General features: G+C 56.2%; 2 protein-coding genes across 2 annotated transcripts; one reads left to right on the top strand and one right to left on the bottom strand.

The window, feature by feature from the left end:
- The first annotated feature begins 8,894 nt into the window (after positions 1-8,894).
- On the top strand, positions 8,895-12,514 carry PTGDR2 (prostaglandin D2 receptor 2). The gene is made up of 2 exons (XM_014861784.3): positions 8,895-9,027; positions 11,289-12,514. The coding sequence occupies exon 2, from the start codon at positions 11,297-11,299 to the stop codon at positions 12,512-12,514; it is 1,218 nt and encodes a 405-aa protein (XP_014717270.1). The 5' UTR covers positions 8,895-9,027; positions 11,289-11,296.
- Positions 12,515-14,059: 1,545 nt separating this feature from the next.
- On the bottom strand, positions 14,060-21,115 carry CCDC86 (coiled-coil domain containing 86). The gene is made up of 4 exons (XM_014861786.3): positions 20,236-21,115; positions 16,920-17,049; positions 15,059-15,133; positions 14,060-14,894 (listed from the first exon to the last, which is right to left on the bottom strand). Exons 1-4 carry the CDS (start codon positions 20,967-20,969, stop codon positions 14,775-14,777), a joined length of 1,059 nt encoding a protein of 352 aa, XP_014717272.1. The 5' UTR covers positions 20,970-21,115; the 3' UTR covers positions 14,060-14,774.
- Positions 21,116-24,152: the final 3,037 nt, after the last annotated feature.

Here is a 24,152-nt window from a genome sequence, read left to right as displayed (position 1 = left end):
CTCGCTGTGCCCCAGCCCCATCACTCTTCTGACCCTCAGTGTCCCATCTGTGAATGGGGGGTGATAATGTTACCTCACAAGCGGGGACAGAAGGCTGAAAGAGACAAACAGTGGGTGTGAGAAATTATGTAGGGTAAGGGTTTCCCGCTTGGAGAGGATTAACTTGCACTGTGACTAGAGCTGAGCTCGGTGAAGCTTGTGGGGTGGTCCTGGAGGGGGCAGGGTGAGGCACAGATCCCACCAGTGGTGGGGGGTGGGGAGAGGTCATGGAAGTGTTTCTGGAGGAAAGGGCACCTGAGGAGCCCATGGGTGCAGGGGTGGTGCGGGGGGATATTGTGTTGAGGCAGAGGGAGTTGAGGGTGGGGGTAAGGGCATAGAGAGGGCTGGAAACAGCGGACTCAAGCTGGCCAGGGTTGCTGGAGAGGGAAGAGCTGGGCTAGGATGGGGAGGAGCTGCAACTGGAGGGCGGAAGGGGCTGGGGAGGTGAATTTTTCCTGAGGGACAATGGAGGTTTTAAACTTTTTTTTTTTTGGTGAGGAAGATTGGCCCTGAGCTAATATCTGTTGCCAATCTTCCTCTTTTGGCTTGAGGAAGATTGTCCCCAAGCTAACATCTGTGCTAGTCTTCCATAATTTTGTATGTGGGACGCCACCACAGCATGGCTTCATGAGTGGTGAGTAGGTCCACACCTGGGATCGGAACCCGTGAACTCTGGGCCGCCAAAGCGAAGTGTGCAAACTTAACCACTATGCCCCAGGCCAGCCCCTGAACTTTATATTTTGAAATAATTTCTGACTTATTGAAAAGAATTTCCATATATCCTCCACCCAGGTTCCTCAAATATTATATGTTGTTAAAAACAGGACAACAGGCCCAAAATGGAGTTGCTTATGCTAAGCCCCACATCACCAAATGGAGACTCGACTTAGCTATGGTTTCAGCTCTCCCAGCGATGGAATCTTAACCCAGCCCATCAGGATTTGCCCGATTGGCACTGGTTGGGTGACCTGCCTGACAGACCCCTGCCAGCCACTGAGGGAAAGTAGCTTTGCGACAACCAACTCGCTTTTTGCCTCGTGTAACTTCTTGCTCCCGCTCCTTCTGCCTATAACGGTCTTTCCTTCTCTCCAGCTCCTCGGAGCTCCTTCCTGTCTGCTAGACTGGATGCTGGCTATTTATGAATTGTTGAATAAAGCCAATGAGATCTTAAACATTTACTCCGTTGAATTTTGTTTATTAACACCGTTAACATCTTTTCTCACTTGTTTTAGCTCTTTCTTCCACTCTCTGTGTGTACACTGCATGCAGTTTCTTCCATACCATCTGAGAGCTGGATGCAGACATGAGTGGTTCCCCCTCTACCCTGAACATGACAGTGTGTATTCACCAAAAAACAAGTAGCCACTGTAAAATGATCAAAGTCAGGAAATTAACATTAGTATCACACGATTGTCTACATACCTTATTCAATTCACCAATTGTCGTAAGGATGAATTTTTTTCCTCCCCAAAGCCCCAGTACATAGTTGTATATCCTAGCTGTAAGTCCTTCTAGTTCCTCTGCGTGGGATGCGGCCTCAGCATGGCTTGATGAGCAGTATGTATGTTCGCGCCCAGGATCTGAACCCGTGACCCCTGGGCCACCAAAGCGGAGTACAGGAACTTAACCACTACGCCACGGGGCCGGCCCCTAAGGATGACTTTTATAGCAATGGAGAAAGTGTTTTTTACTAGTCCAGGATCTAATCCAAGTACTTTTTCCTAGTCCGGGATCCAATCCATCTTTCTTCAGCCTCCTCCTATCCGGGACAGTCCCTCTGTCTGTCTTTTGTCTTTCACACCCTTAACATTTTTGAGGACTACTGGCCAGTTTGCAGAATGGCCCTTATTTGGGTTTGTCTGGCATTTCCTCCCGACTAGAGCCAAGTTACGCATTTTTGGCACTGTGTTCCTTCGCTGGGGCCGCCATAATAAAATGCTACAGACTGGGTGCCTTAAACAACGGGAATCTATTTGCTCATAGTTCTGGAGGTTGGAAGTCCAAGGTCAGGGTGTTGCTGGGTATGCGTCTCCTGAGGCCACTCTCCTTGGCTGGCAGAGTCACACACTCTCCCCTCTGTGCACCTATATCCCTGGTGTCTCTTTGCAGGTCCAAATTTCCTCTTCTTAGAAGGACACTGGTCAGATGGAGTCAGGGTCCACCCTACTGGCCTCATTTTAATTTAATCTTCTCTTAAAGGCCCCGTCTCTGAATACAGTCACATTCTGAGGTGATGGGGGTTAGAGCTTCAATTTATGAATGGAGTGGGGTCACAATTCAGCCCATAATGGGCAAGAATACCCCAGAAGTGATGTTGTGTCCTTCTCGTGCATTCTATCAGGAGGCTCATCCTAGGGGCTTGTCCTCTGATTGCTGGTATAACTTGATCCCTTGGGTAAGAGAGCTCCGCCAGGTTTCTCCACTGGGAAGTTACTATGGTTCTCTTTGCAAATAGTAAGTATCTTACCGGCAGATACTTTGGGACTATGTAACTACCCTGCCCCTTGGCAAATATTTACCCTCAGCAAGTATTTGCCCATTGGTGTGGTGGTTTTCCAACTCCTTCATTCCTTCTACATTTATTTGATTTCTACTGTAACAGGGAGCTTTTCCCGACGCAGGGTTTAGGCGGCAGAGAGAGCCCAGCCAGAGATATGGAGAGACCTGGATTCAATCCTGCGTCCACTGCTCGGGAGCGAAGGGACCTTCCGCCATCTGTAAAATGGGGATGAGAATGATGATGGTGGGGATGGATTTAGAAAACACAGAGAAAGGTGTTAATGGATCGTGGACTTTACCCATAAGGAGAGCGTGTCTCCCGAGGTTCTGGAAAGGCAGGGAAAGAGTGGGGAGCTTCCTCATGGCCAACAGCAGAAGGATGCCTTTGAGAAAAGTGGTGCCAGACTGTCCTAGAGCAGGTGAGCACTGAGCCCTTGGCTCCGATTCCACATTCTTGCAAAGACTCATAGGTACCAGAGCTGGTCAGCCTGGGAAAGATCTCAGCTCCTTCATCCCCACTAGAGATCTTGCAAAAGTCACTTAGCTGCTTGGTGACTGGCTTTCCTCATCTGGGGCTAATGGGGCTAATAATAGTGCCCAACTTGTCAGGTTGCTATGGGGATTAAACATTTCACCTAAAGCACTGAGAACAGAGTCTGCACATGGCAATCGTTTGAACATGAGAGGGATGAAAACCACCCTTACTTTTAGTGATGAAAGACAGAGGGTCAGATTGGAGCAACTTGAAATCTTGGCTTCCCCCTCAGTCTCTTTCTAAACTTCCATTTGTTCATCTCTTTCTTACCTTTTTAAACTTGATTTTTATTTTATTTTTGTGGTGAGGAAGATTCGCCCTGAGCTAACATCCATTGGCAATCTTCCTCTTTTTCTGCTTGAGGAAGATTAGCCCTGAGCTAACTAACATCTGTGCCAATCTTCCTCCACTTTGTATGTGGGACGCCACCATAGCATGGCTGACGAGTGGAGCAGGTCCGCGCCTGGGATCCGAACCTGTGAACCTGGGCCGCCAAAACGGAGCACATGGCACCTTAACCACCCAGCCACGGGGCCAGGCCCCAAAACTTGGTTTTTATTTTTTAAAACTGGACTTGAATTTCTTAATCTGTAAAATGGGATTAAGAATGAGATTAACCTCACCAGGGAGCCGGGAGAGTTCAGTGCTCATGAAGTATTAGTTATCTGCTCTGTCTCTTCCGACAATAGAAGCCAGAGACAGAGGGAGGGTGGGGGCCTTTCCAGGCTGGAGAGACAAGGGGGAGTTGTGAGGATTAAATTAGCTAAGACATGCAAAGTCCTTAGCCTGGTGCCTGGCAGGTAGTAAGTACCCCGTAAATGTTAGCGATTACTATTTGTCGTGGGTTGAGTGACAAAAGATATGTCAGGTTCTAACCCCTGGAAACGGTGGATGCGACCTTATTTGGAAAAGGGGCTTTGCAGACGTCATAGAGTTGAGGAGCTCAAAACGAGATCATCCTCGATTATCTGGATGGATCCTAAATTCAGAGACAAGTGTCCTTGCGAGAGAGACACAGGCAGGAGCAGGAGAGGCCACGTGAAGAGGAGGCAGAGATACAGCCCCAAGCCAAGGATCGCCTGGAGTCACCAGATGCTGGGAAAGTGGGGGGCGGGGGGGTCCCTCCCCTGGGGCCTTCAGAGGGCACGCTGCCCTGCGAAGACTCCTGGTCCCCAGACGATGAGAGAGTGCATTTCTGTTGTCAGCCAGCAGGTCTGTGCACTCTGTGATGGCCGCCCTAAGACACTAAGAGGCTCTTCTTGTTTTTGTGCGGTTTGACTGGCATATGTGTGGGCCTGAGAAAGTTATCAGTTAGGAATAGTACGAGGTTATGAGTCTCCAAGATTGCGCCCTCTGCAGGTGAGAACAGAGCCAGAGAGAAGGGCACGAGGCCGTGGGTAACCATGGCTCCAGAACAGGTCATCCTGAGGAAGCCGGGGGCCTTGGCAGATCCAGTCTCTAATCCTGGAGATTTCTTCTGTTTAGTAAACAGTTTTGGGGATCCCTCTCCCATAGCAGGCCCTCCGCTTGGCTTTGGTGCTGAGGAGATGACGTAGGAACAGTTTCTGTCCTCAAGTTGCTCCTCATGAGCGTGAGGAACAACTGTGAGAAAAAGTGACCAGGGAGGGGAAAGCTGGCTGTATATAAAGTGGGGCAGGGATGTGGGAAGGAGGGTCTGTCTGAGAGGATTAGCAAAGCCTTCCCAGAAGAGGCAACATCTGGCCAGGGTTTTGAAGGATGAATAGGAGTTCACCAAGAAGTCAAGAGAAGAAACAGTATTCTAGAGCAGGAAGCAAACAGCATGAGCAAGGGCACAGAAACCAGCATGTGTACAGGGTGGGGGAAGGTGGTGATAAAAGCTTCGTAGCTGACTGATGATAGGATGTGATTAGGGAGTAGCAGAAATGAAGGTGGAGACGTGGGCAGGGCCAGATCCCTGAGGGGCTTACCGGCCATGTGAGGAGTTAGGCCTCCTCCTGTGGGTGGTGGTGGCATTAGGGAGCTCTACGCAGGCCGCCACAAGGTCCTGTCATGCTGTTTCTCTGCTGTGTGTGGGCAACTCCAAGGCCTCCCGAGTAAGGAGGCTGGGGGATGCCAGGGCAGGTCCCACCAGCTTCCTGCCATGCATCTCACTTCCTGTTTGATTGACTTCTTTAAAGAGGCCAGAAAGGAGCATGATAACCCACCTCCTAAAGCAGGGCCAGAGGGAGAAATCTGGGAGAAAACCACGGCTGGGGGCTACGTTGGTCCGTCCCCTGGGCTGTCTGTTAAACACACTTGATGGCATGAGCATCCTCCTAGGAGCCCAGAGACACTGATGACCTCAGAAAGGGGTCCTGCAGGACGAGGAGGGGAGGGGAAAAAGGCATTCCATACAGCAGCAACAGCATGTGCAAAGGCACTGAGGTGTATAGTGGTGGGGGATGCGGTGGCTGGGGACAAGTGGAAAGGGTGCAGGGGCCTGGTGAATCCAAGAAGGCTCGAATGCCACGCTGGCAGTCTGGACAGCTCCTACGTGCAGCAGAGACCCAGCAGGGGGCTGTCAGGCTCAGATTTGTCTCCTCCACTGAGGGAGGTGCAGTTGATTCAGAGATGGACCCGACTTAGGCTCTTTCTGGCTGTGACATCAAGTTCTAAGCCATGGAGAAAGTTGTGCTTGGGGACTAAGGCCTGTGCCCTGGGGGTGGCTGTGTCCTTCTCTAGGTCCTTCTGAGAAGCCAGGCTGAAGCGCCTCTGTGGGGACCCATTCCTACCTGCCATTCAGGTCGGAACCCCCACTTCCCTAGGCCCCTCTCTCTCCCCTTAACCTAGAACCCCTCCCGCCAGCCCGGCTGCATTGGCAGCTGGAACAAAGCACGTCTCTCTTTCCTCTGCTCCCCCACCTTCTGTCTGGCAAGGCCCAGCCCCACCGAGGTCCCGACATCAGCATCACGGCAGAAAACAACAACAGGAAGTAATAATCATCATGGCAACTGGCTCTTGTGTCCTCGCTCTGTACCAGGCTCTGAGCTGAGCACCTGGCTTATTATCTCCTCTGACCCTCAGAGCGGGGAGGGGGAGCCCTGGCTGAGGCCCCTCAGCTGAGGCCACTGCTCTCTCCCAGGACCTCCCTGCTCGGAGCACCCCAGACCCGAGGACCCGAGTTCTCCGTCCCAGTGAACGGGCAGCCTCAGCATCCTCTGCAGAACTTGATGGAGATGCAAACGGCCAGGCGGGCCCCCTAGACCTGCTGCAGGGGCCCTGGGCGCGGGGCCCAGCAATCGGGGTTTCACAAGCCCTCCAGGTGGGTCTGACGCAGCCTCAAGTTGAGAATTGCTGGTCTCTACCATTTTTGGTCCTCGCCAAGGCCCCGGTCACCCTCCTCCAGACTCTGAGCTCCCTGGGGGCCCATCTGACCATCCGGGTGTTCTCCTGCCCATGGAACCTGCCTGCCACTGCAGCGGCCCCCACAAGGCTCTCTGATTGGATTTTGTCCTTCTCAGACTCAGCCTGGGTCCATGTCTCCTGGTCAAGGCAGGCTCCTGTCCACTGCTTCCAGCCAGCCAGCCCCTGCCTGGGCCCCCACTGCGACCGACCATCGGCTCAGGGCACTCTTCCTCTCAGAGAGCCTGGTGCTGGCTCTTGGTTCCTGAAACCCAGGGGCGGAGGCACATCCTGTCCATCTAGCTCCTTCCCGCCCCTGGCCTCCTCCACATGGACCCTGGGGGGCTCTCGGAATACGTGCCGGAGGCCATTTACACTGTGGGAGTGCAGCATTGGGCGGAGGGGGGCGGGTGACCGGAACAAGCACTGCCTCCTTCTTCAGAAATGCCTTTGGGCTCTACTCATCTGGAGTACTCTGTTTGTTTTAGTAACTTTTCATAAGTTGTCCTCAGGGAGAGTTGGGAGACAGACAAGCCACCCCAGTGATTACGTGACAGGAAGCAAGAGTTGGGGAAGGGTCAGAGGACTGAGGGTTTCAGGTGAGAAGCACCTAGCAGGGCTGCCCTGAGAGGTTGCGCAGGATGTTCACTGCACAAGGGTACCAAGTAGAGGGGGCAAGGGAGGGCTGAGACCCAGAGGGAGGGCTGTGCCCCACCCCAAGCCTGATGCCCTGGTGCCTTAGTGCTAAGACGGGTCTATAGGCAAGTGGGGGGATTCTTTCTTAGCCCAAAGGGAAGTTTAGGCACCAAGCCCTGAACTTTGGGGCAAGGACTATGGCGAACGGGGACCTTTGAAAAATTCATATTTCACTGCTGTGACGTTACCTGCCCAGGGTTACACAGCTACGAAGCGGCAATGCCAGAGCCAAACACTGGCAGTCTGGCCCCAGGATCCCTGGGCTTACCCGCCCAGGGTACACAGCCTGCATGGCCTTAAAGGATGTCCACGCGTCAGCAGGTCGGGTGGGGGTGTAGCAGGGCATGAACGAACTTTCCCCAAAGTGGAGTGGAAACACCCACCTATTTTCTAGGCAGGGCTGCAGGCACCGGTCTCGGAAGACCAAGCCCCCTGACCTGGAAGAGAGCAGACATTCCCGGTGCTGACGGTTTGCATAATCAAGGCTCTTACTGAAATGCTATCTTGGGCTACAGTGAGAAATATCACTCCCCGCCCGCTACGGTCATGACATTTTATTCATTTCCCAGTAAGGATCGCAGTCTCTCTGCAAGTTTATCAAGCGCCAACCCCTGCCTTAAGCCCGTGCCTAAATGGGAGATTCTTGTAGAGTCAACCTCGTGGAGGCTGCCCTGGCCCTCATATGGGATACCCAGTTCTTCTTCTTCTTCTTCTTCTTTTTTGTTGCTGAGGAAGATGGGCCCTGAGCTAACATCTGTTGTCAATCTTCCTCTTTTTGCTTGAGGAAGGTTGTCGCTGAGCTAACGTCAATGCCAATCTTCTTCTATTTTATGTGGGACGCTGCCACAGTGTGGCTCAATGAGCAGTGCTATGTCCATGCCTGGGATCCAAACCTGCAAACCCCAGGTCACCAAAGCAGAGCATGTGAACCTAACCACTACATCACCTGGCCAGCCCTGGGTACCGAGTTCTTTCCATGTTTCATTATCTCCTAGGTGCTGGGACATTGAGGTTGCAGGATGGTCCCTGATGACAAGAAGCTTGGTCAGCAAAGCGGAGTAAAGACTTCGGGAACAATGAAACGCAGACTTACATAGTTCAATCCTCTCATCCTAGGGCTCAGAGCGCATTTTAAACAAAAGCTGTGGTGCCCTACCCCTATGGCTGAAACCCATTTTTCCCCGCAGAGGGGAAAGACACTGATTTTTATAAGCACCTACTGTGTGCTGGGTGCTTTGTGAATGAGGGTATCTTGTTGCCCTGAGAGGCAGACCCTGTTGCTCTGTTCCATAGATGGCCAAACCGGGGCCCAGCAAGGGGCAGCAGCTGCAGGGGCCACATGGGCAGCCAGGCCCCTGAGCTCTTCCCACTGCGCAACCTGCCTTCCTGGCCATGGAGCCCGCGGGACCCCTTACGGACAGGCACCCAGTCTGGTCCAGGTACATCACAGCAGCTGGAGGGGTTTCTCTGCCGTGGATTATGGGGTCAAGAGAGCCAGCACAGGGGAAAGACGGACAAGACATCCTCTTCCTCGTGCATTTCTCCTACACACTGGTCCCTCTCAAAAGCTGCACTATGCATGCTCCTATTTCCTCGAGTGCATCTGTACTGACCTCAGGCTTCTGCAAAGTCTCCTTCGTCAAGGGAGCGGGAAGCTGGGGCTGCCAGCAGTTACGTCCCGTCCCCATTGATGGAGATTGATGTTACTGGAACACCAGTGCAACAAGTCACAGCCCACTGTTCCCGCCTCCACCCTCCTCCCACAGACACACACACTATTTCCTCCCTCAGCCTCACTCCCCTGCCTCTGCCAGCCCGCCCGGTGCCTCCTGTCTAGCTGCTGCCAGGAGCTGATTGCCTCCAGGGCTGGAATCCTGTGCTTCCTCTGTGCCCAGGTAAGGAGGCGGGGGTCCAGGTGCTGGGCAGCCTTGGTGCCCTCTCTGGACCCACGAGAGAAGGCACAGTTCTACCAGGGGAGAGGGCTGTTCAAGCTAGGATGCCAGAGGGTTGCGTTCGCCAAAGACTGAAGCGAACTCGCTGCTCAGAGGAGGGACGGACCACATTTTCTTGGGTATTCACGAGATGCCAGGCACAGCGGTAAATCATTCGGGCTTCTCTTTCCAGACTCACACACAGTCTGGGTGGGAAGATCGCACGAGGAGTCCTAGGGCAACCGACCCAAGTTCGCCCAGCCCGGAAGTCAAGGAGCTGGGATTCAAACCCAGGTCTCTGACTCCAAAAGCTTGTGTTCTCTGCCCCTAGCCCCTGCCCAAACGGGATCTTAGCTGCTGGGCTCCCTGACAATCCTGCGAACCTGGGGGCTGACTCCGTGCAGCCAGAAGGTCTAGTCTGGATGGGCCCCCAGGGGGCAGCAGCACTGTGCTCTCTGAGCATCCCCATGGGACTTGGATGAGCAGCCGGTGGGCTGAAGGGAATGTTGCAGTGCTGAGAGGGTGTGGTACTCGTCTGCCGGGAGCGGGGTTCCAGCTCCACCACTGCAGCTGAGGGAGGTTGGGCAAGGAGCGCTGCTTCTCTGAACCTCAGTTTCCTCTTCTGAAAAATGGGGTCTCATAGGCTCGTTGTGAGGGTAATTGCTCTGCAAAGTCTAAAGCTGAGGGAGGATGAGCATTCTTGGGGACCATGGTTCTAACCCTCCCCACCCACCGATCTGCAGATCCCCGGCTCCAAAGGGCTCGTCTGCCAGGGAGATTCTAGTTTATATCTTGGGACCTCACCCTGCAAAGGACCGTGGTCCCTGGAGAAGGGTGTGGATTTTCTCATCCCCACACTAGAGGCCACACTGGAAGATGAGTACCAAAGACCACCTCCCCCCTGACCCTTTCCTGCTCTGCTTCCTCCATCATCTCTTGCTTTGAGCAGAGCGAGACGAAAGAGAACAGGCTGAGTGCTAGACTGTTGCTCCTCTGCATGTGTCTGTTGTCGGGGTGGCTTGGGCAAGCAATTTAAACACTCGCGTCCGTCTCCTCACCTGTAAGACGGGATGGAGAGAAGAACTAGCACTTTCTCCCAAAGCTGTGAGCAAGACCGCACCTATGGAGGGGACCTTCCACAGTAGCTGGCGTGTTGCAGGGGGAAGGGGGGCCAGTCCTAACCCCTGATACCCATCCCCTACCTCCTGCAGACAGCCTCCCACCCCACCGCCTCAGCCCTCTCTTCGTGTCAGACGATCTCCGGTTCTTGACGAGGCTGTGGGTGGGCACATCTGGGGTGTCTGCACATCTGCCAGAGGCTGGCTGCTCCAGCACTTGCCTGAACAGTGGCTCAATAAATATCTGTTGAGTGAGTGCGTGAGTGAGTGAATAAATGAATGCAGGGGCTGGGTTTCCTGGGGCAGGCAGAGTGGGCGGTGGCTGTCCCTGGGCAGAGGGGAGGGAGGTCTTTTGGCCCCCCTGGGCCTTCAGAGCTGCAATCTGGCAGTTCCTCCTACCCAGCTTTCTCCCTGCTCTTATCTTATTTCCTCTCCAAGTATGGGGGGAGTGGCTGGCTCCACTGTTTGCTGTCAACACACTCGACTAGCCACCACCGTGGGAGCCAAGGGCCATCTAGAGAATCTGCAGAAAGGCACGGTCTGTGGGTGCTGAGGTGGGGGAGCATGGCATTCCTTAAAGGCACAGACTCTTCCTTCTATTCTCATCCCCTAGGCCAGCTGAACCCTCCTGTCCTTTATGAGGGGCCTCGCTCATGCCCCAGTGCTCTGGAGATCAGGGAAAAGAGCCTTGCATGGCCTGACCTTGTTCCTATGTCTCTTAGGAATGTTCCTATGTATCTTAGGATCACATGGATTAATAATAATCACAATGACATTGATGCCATGCTCACTGTGCACCAGGCTCTGTTCTAAATACTTATATATATGAACTCACTGAACTCTCCTAACAGCCCTAGGAGTGAGGTCATTATGACTGGCATCCATGTTATAGAGGAGACAGGCTAGGGATGGTTGAACGGCTTGTCCATGGTTGCACAGCGAGCAGGTGGAGCTGGGATGTCATCCTCCCACCCCATTGCCTTTGCTCAACTTCCTGATCCCCTGGGGCCTCATCTGTAACATTCGTGGGTCAGATTCGCATCTCCTGGAGAGGGTCTCTGTTGCCGCTGCGCTGCCCACCTCAGGGCCTCCTTCTCTCCACCACAGAGCGCACGATGTTGGCCAACGTCTCGGTGAAGCCCCTGTGCCCCATCCTGGAGCAGATGAGTCGCCTCCAAAGCCACAGCAACACCAGCATCCGCTACATCGACCATGCGTCGGTGGTGCTGCATGCGCTAGCCTCGCTGCTGGGCCTCGTGGAGAACGGACTCATCCTCTTCATGGTGGGCTGTCGCATGCGCCAGACGGTGGTCACCACCTGGGTGCTGCACCTGGCGCTGTCCGACCTGCTGGCCAGCGCCTCCCTGCCTTTCTTCACCTACTTCCTGGCCGTGGGCCACACGTGGGAGCTGGGCACCACCTTCTGCAAGCTGCACTCCTCCATATTCTTCCTCAACATGTTCGCCAGCGGCTTCCTGCTCAGCGCCATCAGCCTGGACCGCTGCCTGCAGGTGGTGCGGCCCGTGTGGGCACAGAACCACCGCACGGTGGCCGCGGCCCACAAGGTGTGCCTGGTGCTCTGGGCCCTGGCCGTGCTCAACACGGTGCCCTACTTCGTGTTCCGGGACACCATACCGCGGCTGGACGGCCGCGTCATGTGCTACTACAACGTGCTGCTCCTGAACCCCGGGCCTGACCGCAACGCCACGTGCAACTCGCGCCAGGCGGCCCTGGCTGTCAGCAAGTTCCTGCTGGCCTTCCTGGTGCCCCTGGCCATCATCGCCTCGAGCCACGCGACCGTGAGCTTGCAGCTGCGCCACCGCGGCTGCCGGCGGCCCGGCCGCTTCGTGCGCCTGGTGATGGCCGTGGTGGCGGCCTTCGCGCTCTGCTGGGGGCCCTACCACGTCTTCAGCCTGCTGGAGGCGCGGGCGCACGGCGACCCGGCGCTGCGGCCGCTCGTGTGGCGCGGGCTGCCCTTTGTCACCAGCCTGGCCTTCATCAACAGCGTGGTCAACCCGCTGCTCTACGTGCTTACCTGCCCCGACGTGCTGCACAAGCTGCGGCGCTCGCTGCGCAGCGTGCTGGAGAGCGTGCTGGTGGATGACAGCGAGCTGGGCGGCCTGGGCAGCAGCCGCCGCCGCCGCGCCTCCTCCACCGCCAACTCCGCCTCCTCCTTGCCGCTCGGCGGCCGCCGTCTGTCCCCGCTCCGGCGGCCCGGGACCCTGCTGGGCTGGCTGCGGGGAGGCCGCGCCGCGTCTCCGCAGAGGGGCCGGGCCCGATCCGAGGACCAGACGGCCCCCCTGAACCGGGCGCTGAGCACCACCTCCGGCTAGAAGCGCGGGCCCCAAATCGCCATTCTCTCAGGATAGGCCAACGTCCGGCAGCCATGGAGCGCCAACGCAGCATACTAAGGGAGGCTTGATTAAAATGTAGATATCCCGGCTCCACCCTCCGAGATCTTGGTCCAAGGTCAGGACCCGGGATTCTGCATTTTAAAGCAGCCCCGCGCGATTCCGCGAATCCTTTTCAGAATCAGGGAGTCAGAGCAGTGCTTGTCAAACCTTTGTGCGTGAGTCCTGGAATCCTAGGAATCCTGTTAAAGTGCGGCCTGATTCAGCAGGCTGGGACTGGGGGCGCTGAGACTCTGCGTTTCTAACAAGATCCCAGGAGGCGAGGTCAGTGCTGCTGGCCCTGTGTCACACTTGGAGTGACACAGCGTTAAAATCTTAAGATTCTCAAACTGGTGTAGTGGGCGCCCCGAGGTACACAGGACGCATCTCCCTGGAGCTCAATTTTACCAGATGATGGGGGGGGGGGGGAGGGAGTATTTTTACATTAAACCAGTGATGTATTTTTGGAATAAAGTGAGAGAGGAAAGGTTTGGGACACACTATTCGGTCTAATCTCTTCACTTCGCTCACTCAGCCGACGTTTATGGAGCAGACTGCTTTATCCCACAATCTTGAGGGGTGGGTTCTGTTAGCCCCAGTTTATACCATTGAGCAAATTGAGGCACAGGGAGTAAGAAACTTGCCCAAGGTTTCATGAACGGCTGGTGACTGACAGGGTCTGTGTGCCAACTTCCAAGCATTACAAGTTCAACTATTATTTAGTAAGTGAAAGAACACCCAACATACCCAAGGTACTTAAGATAGTAGCTGCCTTGGAGGCCCCATCTCTACTCTTCTGAGCTGGCAGTGCCCAAAGTCTTTATAAGGTGGAAAAAGGAAGAGGTGCCATGGTCAAATGTTTGGGAAAGCTTGGCTAATCGAAGCACAATGGGCATCTTTACTGAACGTCTTCTGTCTTGAGTATTTGAACGGGCATGGCAGTCCCCAAGACCACAGCACATGACATTTCCCAGCTAACCTGCCACCTGTGTGGGGCTGGAGTTCCATAGGATGCCCTCTGGGCAACGCTGGTAATTCCCAGATCTGTGCAGCAGCCCCCTCCCCACCACACAGGGGCTGAGCTATGACTCCCCACTTGTAGATGTTGGGGGTAACCTGTACGTGTCACAGCACTTCCACTGCACCTTGTCTGTTTCCTCTCAGACTGCTGTCTTCAGCTCTGCATCCCAGGGCCTGGTGCAGTTGGAGCCAGTAAATGAGTGGTGGATGAAACGGTAGTGGAAGAGCCAGGGAAGAAACTCTCTTGGGATCTTGGTCCAGTGCTCCTTGGGCCACCCCCAGGCTGTGTTGGCCAGCTTACTGTTTACTCCCAGTGCCAGGCAGGGCCCGGCCCACAGGAAGTGTTCAGAAAACTGAACAGCAGATGTACAGCTGACAGCACAGACATCCCGACGTCACACCTTGCCCATGCTCCCTCCCGCCCCTCCCCTGCTTTACTCAGAGTGCATTTCGCCATCTGACGCACAATGTATTTTACTTGTTTATTCTATTTTCTCCATCAGAAGGAAATCTCCTGGAGGGCAGGGACTTCTGTCCGATCCCCTGGTACCTAAAGTTGCGCCTGTCCACAGCAGGCATTCAATAACTATTTTTGTTGTAGACTGGAGGGCGTGAGTCAATCAGACCTTTGGCGTTTCTGCAGAGTGTGGTACAGCAAAGAGGGCGCTAGAGAAACTCTGCTCCCTGCAACCTCCCCATTTTAATGTTTCAGTGGTGAAAAGTGGGGCGAAGCTGGAGTCAGTCTACTTGGTGACGGGGTCAGTGGGGTGCAGAGGAACCCAAAACAGCCTTTGGAAAGGTGTGGGGGAGCTGGGTTCCTGACTGCTGGCCTCCTGGCCTGGGCTGGACCGAGGATCTTGAGACAGAACATAACACATTGTGGGGAGTCACCCTTCAGCCCTCGGCTCCCCGAGGAACCAGAAGAATCTACTCTCCTTGGTTTGAAGGCACTTGGAGAAGGAGGGGAACAGGGAAGGGGGGCTGAACCTCTTCCCTCCCCCAGTCTCTGCCAGGTCCCAGGCTCCCTCTGGGCCTCTGTCCCACCTGCCCAACAGCCTCAAAGGCTCGGAGCCCATCTCAGGTGGGGTCCCTGATTTGCAGCCACAGAGCTGGAGTGCCGGGTCCAGCAGTGGTGCCGTGTCTGACATGGTGGCCGGCCACAGAAGGCTCGGGCTGTCCTGGCTCAGACCTTGGCTGCTGGCCGCTGTGGCGGCTGCTTCTGCAGCAAGGCCAGGGTGTCCCGCTTCTCGATGGAGCGCAGCTGCTTCTTCTTCGCCCGCTTGAGCTTGGCGGGGTTCCGGATCTGGGGTGGTGGGAGGAGAAGGCATTAGTGTGGCTAGAGTCTCCGCCCGGTGCCCCAGGGATGGCAGCACGAGAGTGGGGGCCGGGAGGCGGGGGTGCTGAGGCATCTCGGACGCAACGCCCAGCCTGGCCGGGGCTCGGACCCCCGAGCAGGGCGACACTCACCACTTGGACCACCTCTGCCTTCCGCTCATTCTCCAGGCGGCGTTTCAGGTTCTCGGCACGGCGCTGTTTCTTCTCCTGGAACACACAGGGGAAGAGGATTGGAGTCTGGGAGTCGAGGCGGCCCTGGTCTCTCAGGCCCCAGAGGAGAGAGAGCTGGCAGAATTCCCGGGGTGGGGGGAAAGGCCCTCTCATCCAGCTCTGGGTTGTTCCTAGTGGTGTGTGGACGCAGGGCCAGCAAGGAGCAATCCCTGTGCCCATGGAACCAGAGGCCCACCGTAGGGGCAGTTTCTGACTCCACCTGAGACGGTGGGCACCTGGTCAGACAGCTGGCAACAGGGGCTTATGGGAGGGCTGGCGGGCTAAGAGATGGGGGCTCCCCCCCTGGAAACTCAGGCACATACAGACGGTAGCCCCTTGCACGTCCCCTTCATCAACTGCCAGGGGAGACGGGGTGGGCTGGTTTCCTCATTCCCACCCTCTCAGCAGCCCTCTCGGAGTCTCCCTCTCTCCCTGAGCCCATGTGCCCCGAGAGGGCCAGGCCGGGGTGAGGGCTGTCTCCTGAGGCCCGCCCAGGCGCAGGGCCGGGAAGGGTGGGGGCTGCAGAGAAGAGACCCCAGAGCCATCTGGCCCCAGTTCACATCCTGACTCCGCTACTTCCTAAACTGGGGACCTTGGCCAAGTTGTTTACCCTCTCTGGGCCTCAGCTCCCCATCTTCAAAGTAAAGATGATCACATGGGGTTGTTTTGAGGAAGAAACGCAGGAATAGAGGGTCAGGGCTTGGAACAGTGCCCGGCCCACCGGGACCCCTTAGAAGGTGAGTCTAGGTGGAGTTCGTCTCGGGAGCGGGGAGCCCAGCACTGTCTGGCTATGCTGACTGCTGTCCCTCGGGGGGCCGGGGCGGGGATGTCGGCTCCGAGGCTGCTGCATGGTCAGGGGCCTCTCTTGGCTTTGGCAACTCGGGGGAGCAGGGGTGGCCTGGGCCTCGGGGAGAAAGGAGAAGTGAGACTGAAGCTCCCAGAGTCGGGGGAAGGTCTGGGCGGGTGGCTGGGCAGCGGCACCTCTGAGGGGGGGAGGTGACAAGAAGGCTTTCTCTTGCTCAAGAGGGGACCAGGGCCACAAAGGAAGTGAGATAAGGCGTCAGCTCACAGCGGCAGTCACACCTCAGCCACATGCTGAGTTGGGCAACTCAAAGCAGGGGACAGGTGACCAAGTGGCCGGCCCTGCCTCCTCCCGTCTGGGGCCAGGCAGGGACCACAGGTGGGGGCAAGTGCCCCTGGGATCACTAGGCAAGTGACATCCCGCGGATAACCCTGGTCCTGGTGGTGCGGTCACTGACCAACGGCGCCACCTCGCTGTGTCCGCGTGCTGCCCGCGGGGGCTTCCTGGAGTCTGAAGAGGTTGGCTGTGAACCTCTAGTGGGACCTTTGTGGCCCTGGGCTGAGCGGCAGGGAGAGAACCAGAGGAAAATGCGGGCCGTCCACTTGGCTGACGTATGGGAGCCGCTCCTTGGAGAAGGATGGCAGCAATACCGGGATGGGCCTTTCCCATCTGTGCAGGTCCCAGGGAAGGACCCCCGACCCCATCTCACTGAGTGCTCCTGCCACCAGTGAGAGGCATGGGGGTTTCTTCCTGGGCCTCCTCCCCATCCTTGAGCCTCTCACAGAGACCCAGGCTCAGCTGGATGTTGCACTGGGCTTCCCCACCCTGTGGTCCAGACCGCACTTCTGCTTCTGCCCAGGCTCCCTGCCTCGTCAGGGCCCTCAGGCTCAAGGATGGCTCTCGGCCAAGCCAGCCTGCCCCTGGGCACGTGCGTGAGCGTCCCCTCCCCTCCTGCCTCGGCCTGGCTGGCCGGCCGCTCACCTGCCGGCGCCTCTCCTTCTCCTCGTCCAGGTGCCGGGCAAACTCCCTGGCCAGCTGCCTCTCCTGCCGCTCCTTCATCTTCCGCTGCCAGGATGTGCGCAGGGGCTTGTCCTGAACCATCTGGGAAAACCTGGATGGGGAAAGCGGGTGCTCGCAGAGTCTGTGGGATGTGCCCACGCCCCCTCTCCTCTCAGCTCCAGCTCCGGGCCTTCTTCCCCAGAAGCCAGGCAGAATCACCTCCCCGCCTGCCTGCCTGCTGGGCAGTCGACCCTCCAGGTCTGCAGAAACTCGCGGCAGCAAGGGCTCCGATCATGCCGGCTCCCACTGCTTAAGCCCTGGTTACATGCCTCTGAGCTGGGGACTCTTGTTCTCTCCGTTCCATAGAGGAGCAAACCAGGGCTCAGAGAGGTTAAATAATTGCTCAAGGTCACCTTGTGAACAGCAGCCAGGACGCGAATCCCTGTCTGTGACCACACAGTGCAGGCCACACGGCCTCTGTTATAGTTCTGCTGCTCTGCCAAGGGCGGTTGCCTGGGCGTGAACGCCTCTGGAGATGGGGCGTTCCGTTCCATTTCAGGACAGCGAGGATGCTCACAGTTCTTGGTAATGATCCAGAATCTCTCTCCCCGGCAGGGGAGGGTGTGAAAATGAGGTGGGCATTTGGGGAAGTCAGGAAAGGCTAGATTTTCCTATGAGTGACAGTGACATGACAGTCCTAGGAGAGACAAGACTCTCTGTAAGAATGCATCCTGCAAGGATTTATGGGTAGAATGATCTATCTAGGATGTGCTGTAAAATGTTCCAGGAAAAAAAAGAAAGACAAAAACGCAGAGGCTAAGACGGGGCCAGTGCAGGAAAATGTTGAGAACTGGCGAAGATGCGGAAGAGAACGTGGGGGCTCATGCAACCATGCTCTCCACTTTTCTGAAAGGTCTTTCTCCTGGAGTGATCTGAAGCCTGTGTGGGTGTCCCACCGGCCTTTTCTCCTTAGCAGATCCCCTCAGAGTGGCCTCTCCACCTCCCCCACCAATTTCCTGACTTCCAAAAGAGCTCCTGTTCATCCACGTCCATTATATGGTGCCCCAAACTGTCACAGTAGGTCAGCCGGTCCCACCCCAGCCTCTGAAGCCTGTGTGTGCAGGCAGAGCCCCTCACATCCATGGAGAAGGGTCTTCTGGGCTGTCCTCCCTCCTTCTTCCCCCACAGGAGTCTGGCACACATAGCCTGGCACACAACCACCCAGGCCCGTCCCTTTTTGGCTTGGTTCTGCTGGTCTGCCTCCCCGACTGTGTCTGCCTTTGATCCCAGCACACCCGCCACCACTCCTTCTCCCCATCCCCCAGGGCCTGCTGCTGAAGATCTGGTCTTCCAAGCACAGAAGAAGGGAGCTGCAGCATGCACTTCCCCTACCCCAAACCGGAGTATGACAACCAAGAAGGGACAAGGCAGAGGGGAGCTGGGCACACATAGAGCCACAGGGCACATGCTGCATCCTTCTAGAGCAGCGCTGTCAAACAGAGCTTTCTGTGATGGTGGAAGTGGTCTGTCTACACTGTCCAATAAGGTAGCCATTCCTCACACTGGCTGCTGAGTGCTTGAAATGTGGTTGGTGTGACTGAAGAAATGAATTTCTTTCTTTCCTTTTTTTTTTGGTGAGGAAGATTGGCCCTGAGCTAACATCTGTTGCCAATCTTCCTTTGCTTTTCCCCCTCCCCAAAGCCCCAGTACACAGTTTTATATCCTAGTTGTAGGTCATTCTAGTTCTACGTAGAATGCCGCCACAGCATGTCTTGACAAGCAGTGTGTAGGTCCATGCCTAGGATCCAAACTGGTGAACCCCGGGCCGGAGAAGCGGAACATGAGAACTTAACCACTCAGCCACGGGCTGGCCCTGTGAATTATAAACTTTTATATTTCTTTTTTTGAGGAAGATTAGCCCTGAGCTAACTGCTGCCAATCCTCTTTTTGCTGAGGAAGACTGGCCCTGAGCTAACATCCATGCCTATTTTCCTCTACTTTATATGTGGGATGCCTGCCACAGCATAGCTTGACAAGCGGTGCCATGTCCGCACTCGGGATCCCAACCAGTGAACCCCGGGCTGCCAAAGTGGAAGGTGCGCACTTAAGCGCTGAGCCACCGGGCCGGCCCCCTAAACTTTTTAATTTCAATCAATTTAAGCTGAAATAGCCACACGCGGCTGGTGGCTAAGGTGTTGAGGCAGTGCCGTTTCAGGGCATCAGTTTTACCTGGAGACTGAAGGAAGACATTTTTGGGTTGCAAGGCCTGAATCTAACACTTACTACCTGTGAGACCCTGGGCAAGGTTCCCTCTCTGGGCCTCAGCACCTGCCCGTGTTAAATCGGGATAAGACCCGCTCCCATCCCAAAGAGTGGTGGGAGGATTAATCATGACATGGTTTCGAGAAGTGCTTAGCACAGGAGGTGCTTAATAAATGCCACCCTTCAGAAAAGGGGGATAGCACACCCATGCAGCACTGTGCAGAAGCTGGCATTTGGCATGAGCAGGGAAGGCGGGGCTGCAGCCAGGCCTTCCCAGCTCCACTGCCTCCCTCCCTATCCTCCTTTGCTGGGCCACTTCCTGCAGCAGGAGCTGCCTCCACTGTCTCTGGGCTCACTCACCACTCACTGAAGCTGCTTCCTCAAAGATTCCAAATGGAATCCAAAGGCCCTTTGACCCTTGTGCACAAGGCCTGCTGCAGCTCTGAAGGCGTGTTAATTCTGCAGGCTCTCTGCTTTCACCCCTGCCCTCGGGCGGTCTGGTCACCCGGGCTTCCTCATAGGTACACTCAGGATAATCCTGACACTGCGGCCTCCTGGGGCTGACCCGCAGCTCCAAGGCATGCTGGTCTTTCTGTGGGAAAACCCCTTCCCCCGGCCAATCCTTACTTAAGTGCTTAGCAGTGTCCTAGAGACTCAGGGCCCAGGATATACTTTTTATCACAAGCGCAAATTAACAGACAATAGTGGCTGAGGACCTCTGGGCTTTTTATCAAGTAATGCCTGCTTCACTTGCTTCTGCATCCCTAGGGATCCCTGCTTCTCTCTAGGGAGAGGGCAGACAGGGTAGATGCTTGTTGAGCGAATACACAAAGGAGGTGCCAAAGGAGAGGTCCACAGGGACCGGAGGAGAAGCATCACAGAAATCACCTTTGGGGGCCTGGGCTCACACCCCCTGGATCACACGGCATTTTACCACATTCTTATGATAATGACCTGTCTCTGTGAGACACCCCCACCTCCAACCCCGGGGCTGTCTCCAAGCTGCACGCCCCCCAGCCCAGCTGGCCCCCTTCACCTCTTCTTGGAGCGGTCCTTCCACACCCGCCCCGACTTGGGCTTTCCCTTCGGGATTACAGGAACCTCCTCCTTCAGCTTCTTGGATGCTGGGGCCTGGGGTGAAGAACCTCTTCGCTTCTTCGGCTCCCCGGCCGCAGGTGGCTTGCTCGGTTCGTGCCGACCCCAGGGGGAGCCGGGGGACCGGGGTGTCAGCTCCTGTAGCGGCTGCGAGGGCTCTGGACCCAGAGCTGGCTGACCAGGGTAAGGCTCTGATGATCCTGGGCCCGGCTGCAGCTGATGTCGGGGGGACCCCGGGGCCAGCTTCTCCTTCCTCTGGGCCAACTCCGAGTCCGCTTCTTCTTGGTCCTGGGAGCACCTGGGTGACCCCCCACTTGGCTTTGGCTGAAGTCGGAGGGGTTCTGGACTCGACTCCGGCTGTCTTCGGGGTGACTCCAGGCCTGGATCTTGCTGATGCTGGGGGGACCCTGGGCCCGGCTCTGGCTCCTTTCGAGGGGACCCTAAATCCGTCCCCTGCCGTAGACCGGGCGATCCCGGGCTTGTCTCCGGCTGACCCCGGGGGGACTCCAGGCCGGGTGGCAGAGCACTGCGAGGAGACCCGGGCTCCCTCGTCTCTTCTGGGTTCGGGTCGAACTCCACAAGGGCCCGTTTCGCCCGCAACACTGAGGCTGACCTCTCGGGGGACTCAGGCCTCAGGCCTTCCAGCCGCCGGCTGCGCCTCAGCGGAGTATCCATGGCCCAGCCTGAAAGTGCCCAGACCGGAGCCCACGTGCAGCCTCCGGGACAGCCGGCGCCGTCTTATGACGTCAGGAGCCGCCACGCCAGTGCCGGGCAGGAGGGGCTGTTGCCGGGGCCGCCATGTTGGTGATGGGCGGAGGGGCGGGGTTGACGGCCTGAGGGGGCTGGGCTTACCAGGCGCATGCGCAAAGCGCTTTGGCGCATTTACTTGGTTGATGAGCGAGTCCTAGATTGAGCTCTGTGTTTGCCTTTCCTGGACCCATTTCCGGGAGAGAAGAGGGTTGAAAAAAAGATGCAGGCAGCCCGTATGCAAGGCTGGATGGAAACTTTGCTTCTAACTCGCTCTTGGGCAGTTGGGCAGGGGTCCCACCCTCTTGGGCGTCAGTTTTTTCATTTGTAATATGGGTTATTTTGTACGAGTTTAGTGTATCTAAAATGATCCTGTCGGAGTATTCCTAACCGCCAGAGTGACTGTGCTTGGCTGACCCTGGAGATGGAAATCTCTTGAATTATAGAAGTGTGCATGCTCTTGCCTTTTCGTCTCCCATCCTGGGCTTCAGTATCCAATCTATGGCTCTTGGCAACATTTTCAGCACTGAGGCATGAAGTTGAGGTACCCGTAAGACGCACCACCTCTGTCCTGTGGCACACCTGGGCCCTCAGCCTCACTGCTACCCTCTCAGGTCCCCCCTTTTACCCAAGTTCTAGAACCAGCTTGACTCTGAGCTTCCTTTCAGCCAAGACAGCGATCTTTGCCCCAGTGTGTGAACCTCTCTCCTCCCGTCCTTGGCGTGAGGCCCAGGAGGGAGATTTGAGTCACTCGCAGCACGTCTTTCTTAGGAAGAACATCTTGGAAGTTGCCCAACCATATCCCAGCTCTTCTCCAGTGTTATTCTTGGGGACGGCCCTCAGGGAACTCAGGTCCCTGTCTGGCTGTCCCAGTGGCTTCTTTTAGAAACCTTTGTTTCTCCAGCTGAGGGGGTGTGGGAAGGCCTGGGAAATTGTCAAGGGGTCCTCAGAGGGCAGAGGAGGAAGGCCAGGGCAGACATCCAGGGGCCTCAGGGCTGAGCACAGCCCCGACCTGCTGAGTCACTGTGCAGGAGTGCGTGTCAGATGAGCTCCAGGGTATCTTGACTGCAATCAGAGAGGAGGTGAGGAGGAAATCCTAGACAAAGGTTCCCGGAGGATGGGAAAGTGGATTGAGAGTCCCTTAATGCCCCTCACTCCTCGGCTGGTGCCACGCAGCATCCAAAATGCATCCTAATGACTTCAGCCTGTTGAAAGCACCTCCCTCAGGGTAAGGCGATGGCACGGCTTCTCCACTGGACCTCCATGTCATCAGAAGTAGCCGCACCCTTGTGCTGAAATCATGCATCAGTCCCTGCCTCCCTGGCTCTTCTCAGAGGCTCTGTCTGCAGGCTCAGCAGCCTTGCAATCCTGGGCCAAGGAAGACCCCGCACTGAAGCTTCGTCCCAATCTTCTGCCCAGCAGAGCAGCTCCCCACTGCAGGAGCACCTCAGACCCCTCCTCGCCCAGCTTTCCAGCCTTCAGCTCCTTAAATTCCCTGTCCCCACCTGGAGACCCTGGTGGCCCATCCCTCAGAACCATGCGTGGTGTGCCTTACCAGGGCTGCTGGAGGACCCACCATGCCACCCACCCCCGCTGCCCTGCGCCAGGCCCCCTCAGCGCCCTGCTTCCTGAGCTCCTGTCCTCCCTCAGCTGGAGGGATGGTTCTCAGATGCCTGTTGGGTCAAATCCTGGCCTTGCTTAAAATGCTTCGGAAGATGATCTCAGGTCCCCGCCAGGGCGGTGTGAGAGAGGGAGCCGTTTTGCAGACATCCCTCAAATCAAGGGTGGAGACCCTTGATCAACCTTGGCATGAAGCGAATGCTGGCCCAGAACCCTCCACTCCCTCCTGAGCTCGGTTGTCGTTGTCATTATAAGTGGCATGTGGGGCCCAAAGGAGACTGCTGAATTTTTCAGAGAAGTCTGGTGTGGCGATCACTGTTGGCACTCTCTTCCCTTACACTCCTCTGTTTTCTACTGCAGCCATCCCAGCCTCCTTGGCCTCATGTGGGAGGATGCTGAGGGACCTCTCTCTGATCCCTCTGAGACCCCTAGGAGGACTGAGGCCCAGTTGTCTATGAAGGTCACCTGGTTGTTCATGCATACTCTTTCGGCTTCTTCCCTGTGCCTGCCTCACTTTCCCACCTCCCTGGAGGGGCTGCTGGGATCATTCTCTGAACAGACTGCTTGCACTAAAATCCTCGTGTCAGAGTCAGCTCTGGAGGAACCCAGCCTATACCACTGGGGCATGCAATTATTGGGCCAGGCCTCCTTTCAAGGGCTCTGTGTGTACAAACCCGCTTAATCCTCACAACAACCCTGTGAGACAGGTACTGTTGTTATTACTCCCATTTCGCAGATAAAGAAACTGAGGCACAGAGAGGCTGGGACACTTGTAAAAGTCACACAGCAAATAAGTGGTGGAGGTGGGATCCACGCCTGGGCTGTCTGACTGCAGGTCATAAGAGTTAGTTTCGCTGTTTTCTAGGTAAGGAAACCAAGGCTTGGAAAGGCTAGGGTGCTGGCCCAAAGTCACACAGCGACACATTGAGGAGCTAGGATTGCAGTTCCAGAGCCGGCGTGCTTAGCCGCCTTATGATTGTCCCTCAGGTGGGCCTCGCTCGCCTGTTCCCCACACTGATCCTGGTCTGCACTGGGAGGTGCTGGGTGCCACCTTGCCCCGAGGGCTGGCTGGGGCTCTGCGTGCACGCACACAGGACAGAGTGTGCTGGATGGGCAATCCCCAACTTATTTATGCAACCTGAGATCTGCTGACTGAAGAAAACCGCGTGCCCACAGAGGGCTGAAGATAGGGATCGGGTATTCTCTGAGCCATCCATCCTCCACGCACCTAGAGTGCTGTAGTCAGAGGGTTTGACAGTCCCAGATGTCGGGGGCCTGCATCTCATGGTCCTCTGCTCACCACCAAGATCAGAGAGATAGGTGGGTCCAGGCAGCCACGAGCAGCACTAACTGAGCCCTTCCTAAGCACTGGGCCTCTCCTGGTTGCTCGTTTAACCCCCTGGAGCATCCGTGCAGGAGTGTGATAGCCTGTACCAGCAGATGCCAGATAAGCATTCGCTGAGTGAGTGAATGTGTGCTCATTACGACCCT

This window comes from Equus asinus, chromosome 17, assembly GCF_041296235.1.
Source record: "Equus asinus isolate D_3611 breed Donkey chromosome 17, EquAss-T2T_v2, whole genome shotgun sequence".
Taxonomy (NCBI): domain Eukaryota; kingdom Metazoa; phylum Chordata; class Mammalia; order Perissodactyla; family Equidae; genus Equus; species Equus asinus.
This window is presented reverse-complemented; position numbering and strand designations above follow the sequence as displayed.